This window comes from Ranitomeya imitator, chromosome 10 (assembly GCF_032444005.1).
Source record: "Ranitomeya imitator isolate aRanImi1 chromosome 10, aRanImi1.pri, whole genome shotgun sequence".
Lineage (NCBI taxonomy): Eukaryota > Metazoa > Chordata > Amphibia > Anura > Dendrobatidae > Ranitomeya > Ranitomeya imitator.
In genome coordinates, this window is record NC_091291.1 from 21,505,176 (window position 1) to 21,526,732 (window position 21,557).

Sequence of the window (21,557 nt, forward strand, 5' to 3'; positions counted from 1 at the left end):
GAGCCTTTTGTGGTAGGATGGGCATTGACCTATCCTTTTCCTCGGCGTTCCATCCTCAGACTAATGGCCAGACCGAACGAACCAATCAGACCTTGGAAACATATCTGAGATGTTTTGTTTCTGCAGACCAGGATGATTGGGTGTCCTTTTTGCCGTTGGCTGAGTTCGCCCTTAATAATCGGGCCAGCTCGGCTACCTTGGTTTCTCCATTTTTTTGCAATTCTGGGTTCCATCCTCGTTTCTCTTCAGGACAGGTTGAGTCTTCGGACTGTCCTGGTGTGGATTCTGTGGTGGATAGGTTGCAGCAGATCTGGACTCAGGTAGTGGACAATTTGATCTTGTCCCAGGAGAAAGCTCAACTTTTCGCTAATCGCAGACGCCGTGTGGGTCCCCGACTTCGTGTTGGGGATCTGGTTTGGTTATCTTCTCGTCATATTCCTATGAAGGTTTCCTCTCCTAAATTTAAACCTCGTTTTATTGGTCCGTATAGGATTTCTGAGGTTCTCAATCCTGTGTCTTTTCGTTTGACCCTCCCAGACTCCTTTTCCATACATAATGTATTCCATAGGTCGTTGTTGCGGAGATACATGGCACCTATGGTTCCATCTGTTGAGCCTCCTGCCCCGGTTTTGGTGGAGGGGGAATTGGAGTATATTGTGGAGAAGATTTTGGATTCTCGTGTTTCTAGACGGAAACTCCAGTATCTGGTTAAATGGAAGGGTTATGCTCAGGAAGATAATTCCTGGGTTTTTGCCTCTGATGTTCATGCTTCCGATCTTGTTCGTGCCTTTCATGCAGCTCATCCTGGTCGGCCTGGGGGCTCTGGTGAGGGTTCGGTGACCCCTCCTCAAGGGGGGGGTACTGTTGTGAATTCTGTGGCTGAATTCTCTCCTGTGGTCACAAGTGGTACTGCAGCTTCTGAGCTTCCTCCTTCAGGTGTTCTGGTGAGCTCGTTAACTGCTTCATTACTTAACTCCGCCTGATGCTGCTATCCTTGCTCCTTGTCAATGTTTCAGTGTTGGATCTGAGCTTCTCCTGATTGTTCCTGTGACCTGCTGCTCTGTATAGCTAAGTGCTTTTTGCTTTTTTGTTGCTTTTTTTCTGTCCAGCTTGTCTTTTGTTTTGCTGGAAGCTCTGAGACGCAAAGGGTGTACCGCCGTGCCGTTAGTTTGGCACGGTGGTTTTTTTTTGCCCCCTTTGCGTGGTTTTGCTTTAGGGTTTTTTGTAGACTGCAAAGTTCGCTTTACTGTCCTCGCTCTGTCCTAGAATATCGGGCCCCACTTTGCTGAATCTATTTCATCCCTACGTTTTGTCTTTTCATCTTACTCACAGTCATTATATGTGGGGGGCTGCCTTTTCCTTTGGGGAATTTCTCTGGGGCAAGTCAGGCCTATTTTTCTATCTTCAGGCTAGCTAGTTTCTTAGGCTGTGCCGAGTTGCCTAGGTAGTTGTTAGGCGCAATCCACAGCCGCTTTTAGTTGTGTTTAGGATAGGATCAGGTGTGCAGTCTACAGAGTTTCCACGTCTCAGAGCTCGTTCTTGTATTTTTGGGTATTTGTCAGATCACTGTGTGCGCTCTGATCGCTAAGCACACTGTGTTTCTGGATTGCCTTCATAACACCTGTCATTAGCAAACATAACACTCCTCCTCCGCTTCAGAACTGCTGCCGCCTGCACCCTGTTCCCCCAATGGCTGCCAATCGGGGTCAAGAACTGGGTCATCTATTACCTCTTCTTGTAGCTCGTGTGCAACTTCGTCTGTGTCACCGTGTCGGTCGGTGTTATAGCGTTCGTGATGGGGCAACATAGTCTCATCAGGGTCTGATTCTTGATCATTACCCTGCGAGGGCAATGTTGTGGTCTGAGTCAAAGGACCAGCATAGTAGTCTGGCTGTGGCTGTGCATCAGTGCACTCCATGTCAGATTCAACTTGTAATGGGCATGGACTGTTAACTGCTTCACTTTCTAAGCCAGGGACGGTATGTGTAAAGAGCTCCATGGAGTAACCCGTTGTGTCACCTGCTGCATTCTTCTCTGTTGTTGTTTTTGCTGAAGAGGACAAGGAAGCGACTTGTCCCTGACCGTGAACATCCACTAACGACGCGCTGCTTTGACATTTACCAGTTTCACGAGAGGAGGCAAAAGAGCTAGAGGCTGAGTCAGCAAGATAAGCCAAAACTTGCTCTTGCTGCTCCGGCTTTAAAAGCGGTTTTCCTACTCCCAGAAAAGGGAGCGTTCGAGGCCTTGTGTAGCCAGACGACGAACCTGGCTCCACAGCTCCAGACTTAGGTGCAATATTTTTTTTCCCACGACCAGCTGATGCTCCACCACTACCACTACCCTCATTACCAGCTGACAATGAACGCCCCCGGCCACGACCTCTTCCACCAGACTTCCTCATTGTTTTAAAAACGTAAACAAACTAACGGTATTTGTTGCTGTCACACAACTTACACGGTGAGCTATAACTTCAGTATGATTTAGCTACCCCTGTACAGGTGAGTGAGACCACAACGAAAATCAGGCACAATGTTACACACTCTGTTGTTGGTGGCAACAAATGAGAGAGATGCCACACACGCAGGACTGTCACTGAAGCACAAATGTAAATATTAATCTCCCACTGATTTGTTTTTTTTTTTTTTTCAGGGAGACTGTAGGAAAAAAAAATAATAGAATAAAATGATTTTTTCCGGAAGAATTTAGAAACCAAATAAAATAAAATGATTTTTTCAGGGAGAATTTAGAAAACAAATAAAACAAAAAAAGGCTTTCTATGGCCCACTGAGTGAGAGATGACGCACACAGGAGTCAGGAGTGGCACACAAGCCCAGAAGCCAATATTTATCTCCCACTGATTGATGTAGTGACTTTTTCAGGTAGATTTTGGAACCCAAATCAAGCTAAAAAAATAATAGGCTTTCTATGGCCCACAATTGGAGAGAGAGAGAGAGAGATGGCACACCCAGGAGTCAAGACTGGCACACAAGCAGAAAGGGCAATATTAATCTCCCACTGATTTGTTTTTTTTTTTTTTTTTCAGGGAGACTTTAGGAAAAAAAAATAATAGAATAAAATGATTTTTTCAGGAAGAATTTAGAAACCAAATAAAATAAAATGATTTTTTCAGGGAGAATTTACATAGTAACATAGTAACATAGTTAGTAAGGCCGAAAAAAGACATTTGTCCATCCAGTTCAGCCTATATTCCATCATAATAAATACCCAGATCTACGTCCTTCTACAGAACCTAATAATTGTATGATACAATATTGTTCTGCTCCAGGAAGACATCCAGGCCTCTCTTAAACCCCTCGACTGAGTTCGCCATCACCACCTCCTCAGGCAAGCAATTCCAGATTCTCACTGCCCTAACAGTAAAGAATCCTCTTCTATGTTGGTGGAAAAACCTTCTCTCCTCCAGACGCAAAGAATGCCCCCTTGTGCCCGTCACCTTCCTTGGTATAAACAGATCCTCAGCGAGATATTTGTATTGTCCCCTTATATACTTATACATGGTTATTAGATCGCCCCTCAGTCGTCTTTTTTCTAGACTAAATAATCCTAATTTCGCTAATCTATCTGGGTATTGTAGTTCTCCCATCCCCTTTATTAATTTTGTTGCCCTCCTTTGTACTCTCTCTAGTTCCATTATATCCTTCCTGAGCACCGGTGCCCAAAACTGGACACAGTACTCCATGTGCGGTCTAACTAGGGATTTGTACAGAGGCAGTATAATGCTCTCATCATGTGTATCCAGACCTCTTTTAATGCACCCCATGATCCTGTTTGCCTTGGCAGCTGCTGCCTGGCACTGGCTGCTCCAGGTAAGTTTATCATTAACTAGGATCCCCAAGTCCTTCTCCCTGTCAGATTTACCCAGTGGTTTCCCGTTCAGTGTGTAATGGTGATATTGATTCCCTCTTCCCATGTGTATAACCTTACATTTATCATTGTTAAACCTCATCTGCCACCTTTCAGCCCAAGTTTCCAACTTATCCAGATCCATCTGTAGCAGAATACTATCTTCTCTTGTATTAACTGCTTTACATAGTTTTGTATCATCTGCAAATATCGATATTTTACTGTGTAAACCTTCTACCAGATCATTAATGAATATGTTGAAGAGAACAGGTCCCAATACTGACCCCTGCGGTACCCCACTGGTCACAGCGACCCAGTTAGAGACTATACCATTTATAACCACCCTCTGCTTTCTATCACTAAGCCAGTTACTAACCCATTTACACACATTTTCCCCCAGACCAAGCATTCTCATTTTGTGTACCAACCTCTTGTGCGGCACGGTATCAAACGCTTTGGAAAAATCGAGATATACCACGTCCAATGACTCACCGTGGTCCAGTCTATAATTTAGAAAACAAATAAAACAAAAAAAGGCTTTCTATGGCCCACTGAGTGAGAGATGACGCACACAGGAGTCAGGAGTGGCACACAAGCCCAGAGGCCAATATTTATCTCCCACTGATTGATGTAGTGATTTTTTCAGGTAGATTTTGGAACCCAAATCAAGCTAAAAAAATAATAGGCTTTCTATGGCCCACAATTGGAGAAAGAGAGAGAGAGATGGCACACCCAGAAGTCAAGACTGGCACACAAGCAGAAAGGGCAATATTAATCTCCCACTGATTTGTTTTTTTTTTTTTTTCAGGGAGACTTTAGGAAAAAAAAATAATAGAATAAAATGATTTTTTCAGGAAGAATTTAGAAACCAAATAAAATAAAATGATTTTTTCAGGGAGAATTTAGAAAACAAATAAAACAAAAAAAGGCTTTCTATGGCCCACTGAGTGAGAGATGACGCACACAGGAGTCAGGAGTGGCACACAAGCCCAGAGGCCAATATTTATCTCCCACTGATTGATGTAGTGATTTTTTCAGGTAGATTTTGGAACCCAAATCAAGCTAAAAAAATAATAGGCTTTCTATGGCCCACAATTGGAGAGAGAGAGAGAGAGAGATGGCACACCCAGGAGTCAAGACTGGCACACAAGCAGAAAGGGCAATATTAATCTCCCACTGATTTGTTTTTTTTTTTTTTTCAGGGAGACTTTAGGAAAAAAAAATAATAGAATAAAATGATTTTTTCAGGAAGAATTTAGAAACCAAATAAAATAAAATGATTTTTTCAGGGAGAATTTAGAAAACAAATAAAACAAAAAAAGGCTTTCTATGGCCCACTGAGTGAGAGATGACGCACACAGGAGTCAGGAGTGGCACACAAGCCCAGAGGCCAATATTTATCTCCCACTGATTGATTTATTGATTTTTTCAGGTAGAATTTAGAACCCAAATCAACCAAAAACATAAATAGGCTTTCTATGGCCCACTATTTGTGAGAGAGATGGCACGCTCAGGACTGGCACACAAGCCCAGAGGCCAATATTAATCTCCCACTTTTTATTTTTTTTCAGGGAAAATTTATAAACCCAATAAAAAAAAAATAAATAGGCTTTCTATGGCCCACTATCTGAGAGAGAGAGAGAGAGATGGCACGCTTAGGACTGGCACACAAGCCCAAAGGCCAATATTAATCTCCCTTTTTTTTTCAGGGAGAATTTATAAAACCAAAAAAATAAAAAATAAATAGGCTTTCTATGGCCCACTATTTGTGAGAGAGATGGCATGCTCAGGACTGGCACACAAGCCCAGAGGCCAATATTAATCTCCCACTTTTTTTTTTTTGTTCCAGGGAAAATTTATAAACCCAATAAAAAAATAAATAAATAGGCTTTCTATGGCCCACTATCTGAGAGAGAGAGATGGCACGCTTAGGACTGGCACACAAGCCCAAAGGCCAATATTAATCTCCCTTTTTTTTTTCAGGGAGAATTTATAAAACCAAAAAAAAATAAATAAATAGGCTTTCTATGGCCCACTATTTGTGAGAGAGATGGCACGCTCAGGACTGGCACACAAGCCCAGAGGCCAATATTAATCTCCCACTTTTTTTTTTTTTGTTCCAGGGAAAATTTATAAACCCAATAAAAAAAAATAATAAATAGGCTTTCTATGGCCCACTATCTGAGAGAGAGAGATGGCACGCTTAGGACTGGCACACAAGCCCAAAGGCAAATATTAATCTCCCACTGATTGATTTATTGATTTTTTCAGGTAGAATTTAGAACCCAAATAAAGCAAAAAAAAAAAAAAAAAGGGCTTTCTATGGCCCACTGAGTGAGTGATGATGCACACAGGAGTCAGGAGTGGCACACAAGCCCTGAGGCCAATATTTTTCTCCCACTGATTGATGTAGTGATTTTTTCAGGTAGATTTTAGAACCCAAATCAAGCAAAAAAATAAATAGGCTTTCTATGGCCCACTGAGTGAGAGATGGCACACACAGGGATGGCACTCTAGCAGAAATGTCAATCTTAATCTCCCACAAAAAAAAAAAAAACAGGGAGTGTCCAACAATTACTATCTCCCTGCAGTAATCTCAGCCAGGTATGGCAGGCAGCAATAAGGAGTGGACTGATGCACAAATTAAATAAAAAGTGTGGACAAACAAAAAAGATAGCTGTGCAGAAAGGAAGGAACAAGAGGATTTGTGCTTTGAAAAAAGCAGTTGGTTTGCACAGCGGCGTACACACAGCAATGCAGCTATCAGGGAGCCTTCTAGGGCAGCCCAATGAGCTACAGCGCTGAGGGGAAAAAAAAAAAAAAAAAAGTAGCTTCCACTGTCCCTGCACACCGAAGGTGGTGTTGGGCAGTGGAAATCGCTACAGCACAAGCGGTTTGGTGGTTAATGGACCCTGCCTAACGCTATCCCTGCTTCTGACGAAGCGGCAGCAACCTCTCCCTAAGCTCAGATCAGCAGCAGTAACATGGCGGTCGGCGGGAACGCCCCTTTATAGCCCCTGTGACGCCGCGGACAGCAAGCCAATCACTGCAATGCCCTTCTCTAAGATGGTGGGGACCAGGACCTATGTCATCACGCTGCCCACACTCTGCGTTTACCTTCATTGGCTGAGAAATGGCACTTTCCGCGTCATTGAAACGCGACTTTGGCGTGAAAGTCGCGTACCGCATGGCCGACCCCGCACAGGGGTCGGATCGGGATTCATGAAACCCGACTTTGCCAAAAGTCGGCGACTTTTGAAAATGAACGACCCGTTTCGCTCAACCCTACTCCTAAGTATGACGAAGTGACAGTGAACATTCAAGCCCATGCCCTCCTTCTTCTTGCATAAGTCTTTTTTATCTGAAGCAGTACGCAAAAATGTAAATTATCTGTATACTTTCAAACATAAAGTTATGTAAACAATCAATTTCATTTATAATAGAAATCAATTTTTAAAGCATTATTCCAGCGTTTGCGCGCCGTAGTGTCACTTTAAATATGAACCACCTGCCCCCGTTCTTATACTCACCTTTTGGCAGCTTCACCTTTTGCCGGACCCACTATGGTCACCATCTTGGGAGCGCAATTTCTGACTTGTAATGAAAAGTGACCTCCGACGTGCTTCAGCAGACACTGGAGTGCTCCAACAGTCCGCATTTAGCCGGAAACAGACCGGAGCGGCACTTTAAAAAAATGAGGGTGAGCATGAGACAAGGGCAGGGGACTTGCATTTAAAGCACCACTTCAACAGCGCAATAGAAAAAAAACTATGAAGTCATGCTTAATAAAAAAAACAAAGAAGAAAAAAAAAGATTGAAAGTTAACCATCCGACCAGTTTTCCCATTATTTTGTATTTTTGTAGAGCTCACAGATAAACCTACGATCTCTTCTGCAAGGCTGGTGGATGGGAAGGAGGTGACGATGACTTGTACAAGTCCTGGTAGATGCCGGAATATAGCACAGCCACGTATATCATGGGAAGGAGCCATGAATGTTACAAGACGGATGCACTATATTTTTACCTATGGAGATGGCACCAGGACCTTCCACTCCAACATCACATTCACACCAAGAAAGTCACAGAACAATTCTCCATTATTCTGTAGAGTGACTTTCGATCAAGGCATGTCCACAGTGGAGAGGCAAACTTTGAATGTCGAATGTAAGTCATTCTCATCATAATGTTATATTTTCCTTAACAAACTAGCATCGAAGTCTTGATGGTGCATGGATGGCCAAAGGAGTCACTCACTACAGATGATCAATTATCTGAGGCTCGTCAATATTATTAATTACAGTATTTGTATATAGTAGGGATAAGAGACTCTTTCGAAATGTAAATTGGATAACTTCATCAGATTTACCCAGGAATTTCAGTTTACCACAAATCTAAAGTACTCCAAAGCCTTCAATTGCCACTTAAAAAAATCATGTAACACCCTGAGATCTTCTAAGACTTTAATTAATCCCTTTCAAGTTGTTTAACGCAAACACCGCCTTTGTATTATCCAACTGACCTCAACATATATGCCCGTGGGTAACAAGGCTGCCAGTGGAGAGAAACAGCTTGTTTAATAAAGAACACATTGCCCTAAAGACTTTTTATACAATAATATAAATAAGGTCCAAAAATTATCCAATGTTTTGTCTTCAAGAAAATTGTGCTATTGATGCCTCTAGGTCAAGGATAACGAATGAAATGTATTATGTAGGGGTCTACCTGAATAGTTTAAAGCCTGTACTCCACCCGAAACCTGGTTAAATTATGCATATTGTAAATGATGAATTTAAAGCAGGTGCTTTAACGACCTTCCATTCGGGTGTCACTGTCTGCCCTATCAACATTGTATGTTGCTTACTGTGACTACTGTGGTGATTAAATAACAGGAATTATAGACGTATGAACAGGAAATAACTATATGTATAGGCTCTGCATAATATTATCAGTCACTGGTTTATGTTGCTCATACAGATGCTCCAACATATACAGTATTGAATTCCACCATGTTGCAATGTCGCAAATTAGGCAGTTCTCCATCACACTGCTCTATGTCTGTAATCCTTGAGCATGTTCTTTGCCAGATAAGGACAGCCGAACTGCCCACATTCTCCGTGTCATGATAACCACCTTTGTAAAACAGTTATATTTGTTACGGTAATTTTTTCTTGTATTATTAAGCTGAGTATGTGCGCCACATAGAGAGAATGTGTTTTTATCCCCAAACTCAGTACTGTCATGATTTATTTGACATTGTCGCTTAGTAAGTTTACCAATTGTGCTTGACGGAAAGCCATCCAGCTTTACATATACCGCTCAATGTAGAAAAGCAACTTCTCTTCCATATGACTTTTGTCTTTCCTGTTCATAAGCTGAAAAGACAGCTTGGCAGTGCTGTAGTTTACAAGAATGACTGAAGGTAGGAAATAAGTGCTGCATGGGGTTGGAACCAGACCTATTGCCCAACCTTGGAGGTGCCAGCCTGATTTTCTGCTTGCGCTGGTCCATCATCACCATTCAAATAATTAAATCAGTGCACCATGAAATATGCACACTTTCTCTAGCTGTAGTTGCTGCTGTCAGTTGCAACATGTTGATGGTAAAGAGCACCTTGCCACACAAAGGAAATTCCAACTAGAGGCACTTGGCATCCACCATATGAGAGTGTAAAGTGGGGAAATAACAGCAGCTAGTTATCCTCCATTGAGTCAACACACAGGCCATATTTTTTGCAAAAGGAAGTAAAATCTACTAAAAGTGTTCAGCTGAACCCGCTGGACCCGAACATCTATGGGATCTCACATCCGTAATCACAGTCAATGGTATCATCACCCTGCTGTGACCTAGACTACTGAAGTGCCGTAAAGTCCATATTGTTCTCCAATTCCTCTCTATTACACCGCTTACAGGCAAAGAAGGAAAATCGTGACCTGTATGTGGTAGTCCAACTTGTCTACTTAATGATGTGTCAGGGGCCTCACCCTGCTGCTGCTACTTGCAGTTTGCACTTTCTTATTACCAGATACGTTTTTTTGTATTTTTTTACCGTCCCCTGTTCATTGCTACTGCCACATTCTCATTTATCATATTTTTTTCTTATTCTTTTGTTCTTTCAACCATAATTCCCCCTTCCCAAAAGAGGGACCAAAAAATTCTAAGTAAACATAAAAAAATAGCGTAGAGGCCAAAGCTTCTCGGGAGCCAGGGAAGGGATAGTGGGGAGCTGTAAGGGGGTTAGTGAAGGGCTAACATAGCATTATTTTTTTAGTGATTCTTAGTCCCTTGCAGGCCCATCCATTTAATATGCTTTCAGATTGGAAGACTTCAAAATATAATAAAAATCATTTTTCTATGGACATCCAGTCTCATTCTTTTTAAGCTGGGTACATAATAAAAAATATAAGAGTGGTGACAGGCTGCATAAAGCCGTATTAGTGTGGTGTATATGTGCAAAAAATTAAGCAAATAAAACAGCTGTGAAATCAGTACTGCATGGGACACGCACGCTTTCCATTATTATACTGTGACACGCAGTTAATAAAGTTTATAAACATCTTTGTTAAATACTTTTTGTTTATTTCTTTCAGATTCTCCATCTATAATTATTACTACTGAAGGTAAATGAATGTGTTGACATATCCTATAAAGTCTACAATTATCTGTCTAGATAAGTAGGTTTTTCTAGAGATAGATAATATATAGATAAATGATAGATAGATAGATAGATAGATAGATAGATAGATAGATAGATAGATAATAGATAGATAATAGATAGATAGATGGATAGATAGATAGATGGATAGATAGATAGATAGATAGATAGATAGATAGATAGATAGATGGAAACATTTGTGTGAAAAAAGTGTTTGCCCATTTCCTGATTTCCTATTATTTTGCATGTCTGTCACACTTAAAAGTTTCAGATCAAGAAACAAATGTAATTATTAGGCAAAGATCACACAAGTAATCACAAATGCAGTTTTTAAATGACGATCTTAATTATTCTCCTTCAGGATATTTTTTATAGACAACAGAATTCATGGTTCCATTTACCACAGCAAGGCTTCTAGGTCCTGAAGCAGCAAAACAGCCCCAGACCATCACACTACCACCACCATATTTTACTGTTGGTATGATGTTCCTTTTCTGAAATGCTGTGTTACTTCTACGCTAGATGTAATGGGACATACACCTTCCAAAAAGATGAACTTTTGTCTCATCAATCTACAGAATATTCTCCCAAAAGTCTTGGGGATCACCAATATGTTTGCTGGCAAAACTGAGACAAGCCTTTATGTTCTTATTGCTCAGCAGCAGTAGTTTTCATCTTGGCACTCTGCCATGTAGGCCATTTTTGCCCAGCCTCTATCTTATGGTGAAGTCATGAACACTGACCTTAACTGAAGCAAGAGAGGCCTACAGTTCTTTGGATGTTGGTATTGGGTCTTTTGTGACCTCTTCGATGAGTCATCGGTGCGCTCTTAGGATAATTTTAGTCCGTCGGCTACTCCTGGAAAAGGTTCACCACTGTTCCATGTTTTCGTAATTTATGGATAATGGCTCTCATTGTGGTTCGCTGGAGCCCCAAAGCTTTACAAATGGCTTTATAACCTTTATAACCTTTTCCAGACTGATAGATCTCAATTACCTGTACTTTGTTTCTAATTTGTTCCAGAATTCCTTTGGACTGCAGCATGATGTCTAGCTTTTTTGAGGAACTTTTAGTCTACTTCACTTTGACAGGCAGGTCCTACTTAAGTGATTTCTTGATTCGAAACAGATGTAAACAGTAATCAGCCCTGCGTGTAGCTGGCAACTTCGAACTCAGCTTCCTAAAGATATGATTAGCCACAGTTAATTTATGTTTTAGGGAAGGGGGTCATCACTTTTTCACAAAGAACACTGTCATTTGGGTTTCTTTTTTCCTTAATAATAAAGACCTTAATTTCAAAATTACATTTTGTATTTATTTGTCTCAGTCTAATATCTTAATTTGTTTTTTGCTGTTAAACATTTAAGTGTGACTAACATGCAAAAGAATCAGGAAGGGGCAAACATTTTTTCACACAGGACCCTGTAGGTTTGGATTTCTTTTTTCCTTAATAATAAAGACCTTCATTTATAAACTGCATTTTGTGTTATCTTTGTCTAATATTTAAATGTGTTTGGTGATCTGAAACATTTAAGTGTGACAAACATGCAAAAGAATAGAAAATCAGGAAGGGGCAAACACTTTTTCACGCAACTGTAGATCGATAATAGATAATAAATGGACTTTATATAACTCATCTTTTCATCTTTTCTTAGGTGTTGATATCAATGATACGATCTCGTTGATTGTGGAGGACGGAGATTCTGTAACTTTTCGGTGCATTGTAGACAGTAACCCAAATGCTTCCGTCACTTGGTATAAAGAAGACATGGTGGTTCATGGCAACATAAGTAACCAGACCGTCACCATTCAACTCATCAACATTACCAAAAGTGATGCCGGGAGATATCAGTGTTCTGCAATGAATGAACATGGGGTCACAAATAGGAGCATTCAAATCATATATCGAGGTAAGTAGAAAACATTCTTCTTGTGTTTTGAGAGATCGCTTCTTATTTTACAGATATAGGAATAGAAAAGATGACTAATGAATTGAACTTTTCACCTTTTCATTATGTGCAGTGCAGTAAACCTCAGTGGTGCTTGAAAATTTGAGAAAACTTCCGAATTTTTCATATTTCGGCATAAATTTGTACAAAAAAAGATCAGATTTCGAGACAAGCACTAAAAATAGAAAGAAGCAAATCAAACAAATGAGTCAAAAATATTAAATTGTGTAATTTTTTTTTAAAATTAGGAACATAGATCCAATATCACATGTCTATGAGTGGCCAAAGTAGGTGAACTTTTGATCCCAGTGTCTGGGGTGGCCTTGTGTAGCAATAACTTCATCTAAAAGTTTCCAGTGATTGTTGATTAGTTCTGCACAACGGCTTGAAGGAGTTCTAGCCAATTACTTCTTATGAAGAAAGCTGTGAAATTGTTTGGTTTCTTCCATTAAATTATTGCTTCTGGTCCTTCCAAGATATTTTATAGGATTAACCCCTTCTTGACAGGAGCTTTTTTCAATTTTGCGCTTTCGTTTTTACCTCCCTTTCTTTCCAGATCCTTAACTTTTTTAATTTTCCGTCAATATGGCCATGTGAGGGCTTATTTTTAGCGTGATGAGTTGTACTTTTGAACAACACCATTGGTTTCAACTAGGGTTGAGCGACTTTTACTTTTTTAGGGTCGAGTTGGGTTTCGCGAAACCCGACTATCTCAAAAGTTGAGTCGAGTGAAATCGGCCGATTATGGCGAAAAGTCGGGGATCGACCGAAACACGAAACCCAATGCAAAGTCAATGGGTAATATTTTTTTATATATTTTTTTTCTCTCTCTCTCTCTCCTCCGTCCCTGAATAGACAAGCTGGTGTTACACATTGCAAATCGCTACAGCGCACAAGCGACAAGATGGCGATAGGCGTGCACGCCCCTTAGACCTATGTCATCACTCTGCCCACGCTCCTTCATTGGCTGAAAAAATGGCACCAAGCGCGTCATACGAAACGTGACTTTGGCGCGAAGATCGCCGACCGCATGGCCGATCCCACACTAGGATCGGGTCGGGTTTCATGAAACCCGACTTTGCCAAAAGTCGGCGACTTTTGAATTTGTCCGATCCGTTTCGCTCAAGCCTAGTTTCAACATGTCATGTACTCGAAAAAAGGAAAAATATTCCAAATGCGGTGAAATTGCAAAAAAGTGCTATCTCATACTGGTTTTTTGTTTGAAAAAAATTTAGAATTGAGAGTCCTCAATTGTTTTTTGTTTGGCTTTTTTGCTGGGTTCACTAAATGCTAAAACTGACCATTATGATTCTCCAGGTCATTACGAGTTCATAGACACCAAATATGTCTAGGTTCTTTTTTATCTAAGTGGTGGAAAAAAAATTCCAAAGTTTGCAAAAAAAATTGTGCAATTTTCTGAGACCCATAGCGTCTCCATTTTTCGTGATCTCGGGTTGGATGGGGCTCATTTTTTGCGCACTAAGCTGACATTTTTAACGATGCCACATTTGTGCAGATATGTTATTTTAATCGCCTATTATTGCATTTTAATTCAATGTCGCAGCGACCCAAAAAAAGTAATTCTGGGGTTTCAATTTTTTTCTCGCTACACTATTTAGCGATCAGGTTAATCCTTTTTTTTATTGGTAGATCGGGCGATTCTGAATGCGGCGATACCAAATATGTGTATGTTTCTTTTTTTTTATTATTGTTTTATTTTGAATGGGTAATTTGAACTTTTATTTTTTTCTACTTTTTTTTAAACTTTTTTTTTACTTTTGGCATGCTTCAATAGCCTCCATGTTAGGCTAGATGTTGACATAGCTCAATCGTCTGTGCTATGTAGAGGCGATGCTCAGATCGCCTCTATGTGGCAGAATTACTGCATTGCTATGAGTGCCGACCACAAGGTGGTGCTCATAGCAATCTGGCATCAACAACCATAGAGGTCTCAAGGAGACCTCTGGTTGTTATGCCGACGAACCAATGACTGTCGATCACGTGACGGAGGTCAGCAGTGCGCGTATTTCCAGCCCAATGGCCAGAAGCGCGAATCAAATGTTGCTGTCAGAGTTTGACAGCAGCATTTAACTAGATAATAGTAGCGGGTGGATCGCGATTCCACCCGTGTCTACTGCGGGCACATGTCACTGTTCAAAACAGCTGACATGTCCCGGCTTTGATGCAAGCTCACCACTGGAGCCCACATCAAAGCGGTGGTACTAACATTGGACGTACTATCTCGTCCAACGTCAGTAAGGGATTAAAGTCAAGTTTATCCTTCTGTATGTAACTTTCCTTTTGCAGAATGACTTGTGGCTTTTGGTCGTTGTCTTGCTGCATGACTTCCGCTCTCTTGAGATTCGGGACTTGAACAGATGTCCTGACATCTTCTTTTAGAATTCATTGTTCCATCACCGATGGTAGCCATGATACTACCAACGCCATGTGTCACAGATGTAGGGGGTGTTTATGCTGTAATTCCATGTTTTTCTTTCTCCAAACATAATGTTTCTCATTTAAAACAAAAAGCTTTATATTGGCCTCATTTGTTCTAGTAGCCTTCTGGCTTGTCCAGGTGAACCTTAGCAAACTGCAGATAACAAGCAATGCTCTTGTTGAAAAACAGTAGTTTTCTCCTGGTACACCATTGTTTTTCAGTTTCTTCCTGATGGTGGGCTCATGAAACTTAGCTAACAAGATAGAGGTCTTAGTTTCTTACAGGTTTCCTTGGACTTCTTTGTGTCCTCAAGGGCTACTTGAGGCCTAAGTGTTAGAGTGATCTTCATGGGTCAACCACTCCTGCGGAAGATAATATTTGTTTTGATGTCTTCTATTACTCTGTGTGATGGTAGACTTATGAAACCCCTCAGAGTGCACTGTGTAGTGCGGATATTCACCGTTTTTCAGACACAAGACCGGAGGGTATGTATGAGTTATGCATACTCCCGGCCAGTGGGCGTGACCTCGGTCCACGCACTTGTATAGAGCCACGACCAGTCCCCAACTAGTGAAGCAGAAGGCCAGTGGGCATGTCTGACTAATGGGTGCAGCCTCGCTCCAGACAAGTGTATGGTGAGCAATGCCATGCCCATTGGCCAGGAGAATGTATAACTCATACATACCCTCCGGTCCCTGGTCTCAAACCGGCAAATCCCCACAGCTCACAGTGCATGTGACCGGACAACCCATTTAAATGTGACTCATAAAAGTTCTCATACTTTTCTTATTCACAGATACGTGTTAATGGATCATCTACCTTATTTAGAAATTACAAAATCTAATATTTTCAACTCATTCCTTTGCTTTCGTTCTCTTTGTCGACTTTTGTGAAAATCTAATGTAACTTTAGGTCAACATTATCCAGAAGTATGGGAAAATTCTGGAAAGCAGAGCTCAATCGAAATTGTGTTAACTTTTTTTTAGGAATTAGCTGAAACCAGCAAATTCAAACACTATGTCATTCTTTTATGCAAATTACCAAAAATGGCTGATGTCATTTTTACACATTGCAGAAGATTATGAGAGAGAAGATCTTTGGTAGGATTCCCCAAAATGCTTTGCATCAGTCACATCACTCATTAATCAGGAGGATCTGTCATAGCCTGTATAAAAGCTGAGGCAGGGAATGCAGCAGCCTTTTAGTGGTAAAACTGGGTATTAAAAAAAAATCATTTATTTTTTATATACGGTACAGACCAAAAGTTTGGACACACCTTCTCATTTAAAGATTTTTCTGTATTTTCATGACTATGAAAATTGTACATTCACACTGAAGGCATCAAAACTATGAATTAACACATGTGGAATTATATACTTAACAAAAAAGTGTGAAATAACTGAAAATATCTCTTATATTCTGGGTTCTTCAAAGTAGCCGCCAGTTGCTTTGATGACTGCTTTCCACACTCTTGGCATTCTCTTGATGAGCTTCAAGAGGTAGTCACCAGGAATGATTTTCACTTCACAGGTGTGCCCTGTCAGGTTTAATAAGTGGGATTTCTTGCCTTATAAATGGGGTTGGGACCATCAGTTGTGTTGTGCAGAAGCCTGGTGGATACACAGCTGATAGTCCTACTGAATAGACTGTTAGAATTTGTATTATGGCAAGAAAAAAGCAGCTAAGTAAAGAAAAACAAATGGCCATCATTACTTTAAGAAATGAAGGTCAGTCAGTCTGAAAAATTGGGAAAACTTTGAAAGTGTCCCCAAGTGCAGTGGCAAAAACTATCAAGCGCTACAAAGAAACTGGCTCACATGAGGACTGCCCCAGGAAAGGAAGACCAAGAGTCACCTCTGCTTCTGAGGATAAGTTTATCCGAGTCACCAGCATCAGAAATCGCAGGTTAACAGCAGCTCAGATTAGAGACCAGGTCAATGCCACACAGAGTTCTAGCAGCAGACACATCTCTGCAACAACTGTTAAGAGGAGACTTTGTGCAGCAGGCCTTCATGGTAAAATAGCTGCTAGGAAACCACTGCTAAGGACAGGCAACAAGCAGAAGAGACTTGTTTGGGCTAAAGAACACAAGGAATGGACATTAGACCAGTGGAAATCTGTGCTTTGGTCTGATGAGTCCAAATTTGAGATCTTTGGTTCCAACCACCGTGTCTTTGTGCGACGCAGAAAAGGTGAAAGGATGGACTCTACATGCCTGGTTCCCACCGTGAAGCATGGAGGAGGAGGTGTGATGGTGTGGGGGGGCTTTGCTGGTGACACTGTTGGGGATTTATTCTAAATTGAAGGCATACTGAACCAGCATGGCTACCACAGCATCTTGCAGCGGCATGCTATTCCATCCAGTTTGCGTTTAGTTGGACCATCATTTATTTTTCAACAGGACAATGACCCCAAACACACCTCCAGGCTATGTAAGGGCTGTTTGACCAAGAAGGAGAGTGATGGGGTGCTACACCAGATGACCTGGCCTCCACAGTCACCAGACCTGAACCCAATCGAGATGGTTTGGGGTGAGCTGGACCGCAGAGGGAAGGCAAAAGGGCCAACAAGTGCTAAGCATCTCTGGGAACTCCTTCAAGATTGTTGGAAGACCATTCCCGGTGACTACCTCTTGAAGCTCATCAAGAGAATGCCAAGAGTGTGCAAAGCAGTCATCAAAGCAAAAGGTGGCTACTTTGAAGAACCTAGAATATAAGACATAATTTCAGTTGTTTCACACTTTTTTGTTAAGTATATAATTCCACATGTGTTAATTCATAGTTTTGATGCCTTCAGTGTGAATGTACAATTTTCATGGTCCTGAAAATACAGAAAAATCTTTAAATGAGAAGGTTTGTCCAGACTTTCGGTCTGTACTGTATATATTTTTGATGTTGATAAAAAGTTTAAATTTCTAAATATAAAAACAATTATAATGAATGTTACCCGGGTTTCCTCTATAAAAGATAGCTGCTGAAATAAAAATGAAACAAGAAAAACAGTAATATTTTGTTCTCTCTTTTTAGGTGCAAAATCACAAAATAGCCCTGTGATTGCGGGTGCAGTAAGCGGAGTAATTTTGCTTTTGCTGATAATATTAATAGGAGTTTTACTATATTTGTTCTTCAGAAAGTAAGTGACTCTAATGCTTCCATCCAAACTGAAAATAAAACATACATTAGGGGTGGTTGACAGTGTTAAAAATAAACCTTGTACAAAAATAAATAAAAATGCAAATTTAAATAAGAAATGCAGCTTTTTCAGCTAAGAAAAGATAGTGATGGGTCATTTTGAATTGAATATGTGATGTTTGAGCCATTAGTTTTACAAATTTTTTTATCTATAACTAAATTCTATGAAAAATGCCAAATTTAAGCAATAACACATGATCAAAAGAACAAATTAATGTAACAATGTATACCTTTTTATTACAAATTATTTTTTCTGTATTTGTTTTCAATCTTACATATACTATATATTTAATTACTTATATACAGTATTTCTCTTTCAGGAAAAGAAAACAAAATGCTGATGAGAACCTGAAAAACACAAGTGCAAATCATACAAATGATACATACAGCTATGCAGAATTTACTAAACCAGTAAGTAACTGAGAAAACAAGTGCTGTCTCTTATACACTGCTCCCTATGTACAAGAATATAACCACTACAATACTGCTCTTATGTATAAGAATATAACTACTATAATACTGCTCCTATGTACAAGAATATAACTACTATAATACTGCCTCCTATGTACAAGAATATAACTACTATAATGCTGCCCCTATGTACAAGAATATAACTACTATAATACTGCTCCTATGTACAAGAATATAACTACTATAATACTGCTCCTATGTACAAGAATATAACTACTATAATACTGCTCCTATGTACAAGAATATAACTACTATAATACTGCTCCTATGTACAAGAATATAACTACTATAATACTGCTCCTATGTACAAGAATATAACTACTATAATACTGCTCCTATGTACAAGAATATAACTACTATAATGCTGCCCCTATGTACAAGAATATAACTACTATAATACTGCTCCTATGTACAAGAATATAACTACTATAATACTGCCCCTATGTACAAGGATATATCTACTATAATACTGCTCTTATGTATAAGAATATAACTACTATAATACTGCTCCTATGTACAAGAATATAACTACTATAATACTGCTCCTATGTACAAGAATATAACTACTATAATACTGCCTCCTATGTACAAGAATATAACTACTATAATACTGCTCCTATGTACAAGAATATAACTACTATAATACTGCTCCGATGTACAAGAATATAACTACTATAATACTGCCCCCTATGTACAAGAATATAACTACTATAATACTGCTCTTATGTATAAGAATATAACTACTATAATACTGCTCCTATGTACAAGAATATAACTACTATAATACTGCTCCTATGTACAAGAATATAACTACTATAATACTGCTCCTATGTACAAGAATATAACTACTATAATACTGCCCCCTATGTACAAGAATATAACTACTATAATACTGCTCTTATGTATAAGAATATAACTACTATAATACTGCTCCTATGTACAAGAATATAACTACTATAATACTGCTCCTATGTACAAGAATATAACTACTATAATACTGCCTCCTATGTACAAGAATATAACTACTATAATACTGCTCCTATGTACAAGAATATAACTACTATAATACTGCTCCGATGTACAAGAATATAACTACTATAATACTGCCCCCTATGTACAAGAATATAACTACTATAACACTGCTCCTATGTACAAGAATATAACTACTATAATACTGCTCCTATGTACAAGAATATAACTACTATAATACTGCCCCCTATGTACAAGAATATAACTACTATAATACTACTCCTATGTACAAGAATATAACTACTATAATACTGCTCCTATGTACAAGAATATAACTACTATAATACTGCCCCTATGTACAAGAATATAATTACTATAATACTGCTCCTATGTATAAGAATATAACTACTATAATACTGCTCCTATGTACAAGAATATAACTACTATAATACTGCTCCTATGTACAAGAATATAACTACTATAATACTGCTCCTATGTACAAGAATATAACTACTATAATTCTGCTCCTATGTACAAGAATATAACTACTATAATACTGCCCCTATGTACAAGAATATAACTACTATAATACTACCCCTATGTACAAGAATATAACTACTATAATACTGCTCCTATGTACAAGAATATAACTACTATAATACTGCCTCCTATGTACAAGAATATAACTACTATAATACTGCTCCTATGTACAAGAATATAACTACTATAATACTGCTCCTATGTACAAGAATATAACTACTATAATTCTGCTCCTATGTACTAGAATATAACTACTATAATACTGCCCCTATGTACAAGAATATAACTACTATAATACTGCCTCCTATGTACAAGAATATAACTACTATAATACTGCTCCTATGTACAAGAATATAACTACAATAATACTGCTCCGATGTACAAGAATATAACTACTATAATACTGCTCTTATGTATAAGAATATAACTACTATAATACTGCCCCTATGTACAAGAATATAACTACTATAATACTGCTCTTATGTATACGAATATAACTACTATAATACTGCCCCTATGTACAAGAATATAACTACTATAATACTTCTCTTATGTATAAGAATATAACTACTATAATACTGCTCCCTATGTACAAGAATATAACCACTATAATACTGCTCTTATGTATAAGAATATAACTACTATAATACTGCCCCTATGTACAAGAATATAACTACTATAATACTGCTCTTATGTATAAGAATATAACTACTATAATACTGCTCCCTATGTACAATAATATAACTACTATAATACTGCCCCCTATGTACAAGAATATAACTACTATAATACTGCCCCTATGTACAAGAATATAACTACTATAATACTGCTCCTATGTACAAGAATATAACTACTATAATACTGCCCCTATGTACAAGAATATAACTACTATAATACTGCCCCCTATGTACAAGAATATAACTACTATAATACTGCCCCCTATGTACAAGAATATAACTACTATAATACTGCTCTTATGTATAAGAATATAACTACTATAATACTGCCCCTATGTACAAGAATATAACTACTATAATACTGCTCTTATGTATAAGAATATAACTACTATAATACTGCCCCTATGTACAAGAATATAACTACTATAATACTGCTCTTATGTATAAGAATATAACTACTATAATACTGCTCCCTATGTACAAGAATATAACTACTATAATACTGCTCCCTATGTACAAGAATATAACTACTATAATACTGCCCCTATGTACAAGAATATAACTACTATAATACTGCTCTTATGTACAAGAATATAACCACTATAATACTGCCCCCTATGTACAAGAATATAACTACTATAATACTGCCCCCTATGTACAAGAATATAACTACTATAATACTGCTCTTATGTATAAGAATATAACTACTCTAATACTGCCACTATGTACAAGAATATAACTACTATAATACTGCTCTTATGTATAAGAATATAACTACTATAATACTGCCCCTATGTACAAGAA

The 21,557-nt window shown here is 38.9% G+C and overlaps 1 protein-coding gene across 1 annotated transcript in view; it reads left to right on the top strand.

Annotated features, from left to right (window-relative positions):
- Nucleotides 1-21,557, top strand: part of LOC138652169 (uncharacterized) — a 104,260-nt gene that overhangs the window by 75,647 nt on the left and 7,056 nt on the right. The window contains exons 14-18 of the mRNA XM_069742937.1: nt 7,729-8,028; nt 10,452-10,481; nt 12,172-12,426; nt 17,932-18,037; nt 18,417-18,507. Of these exons, the coding sequence (XP_069599038.1) occupies nt 7,729-8,028; nt 10,452-10,481; nt 12,172-12,426; nt 17,932-18,037; nt 18,417-18,507 (782 nt within the window). The remainder of the gene's footprint in view (nt 1-7,728; nt 8,029-10,451; nt 10,482-12,171; nt 12,427-17,931; nt 18,038-18,416; nt 18,508-21,557) is intronic.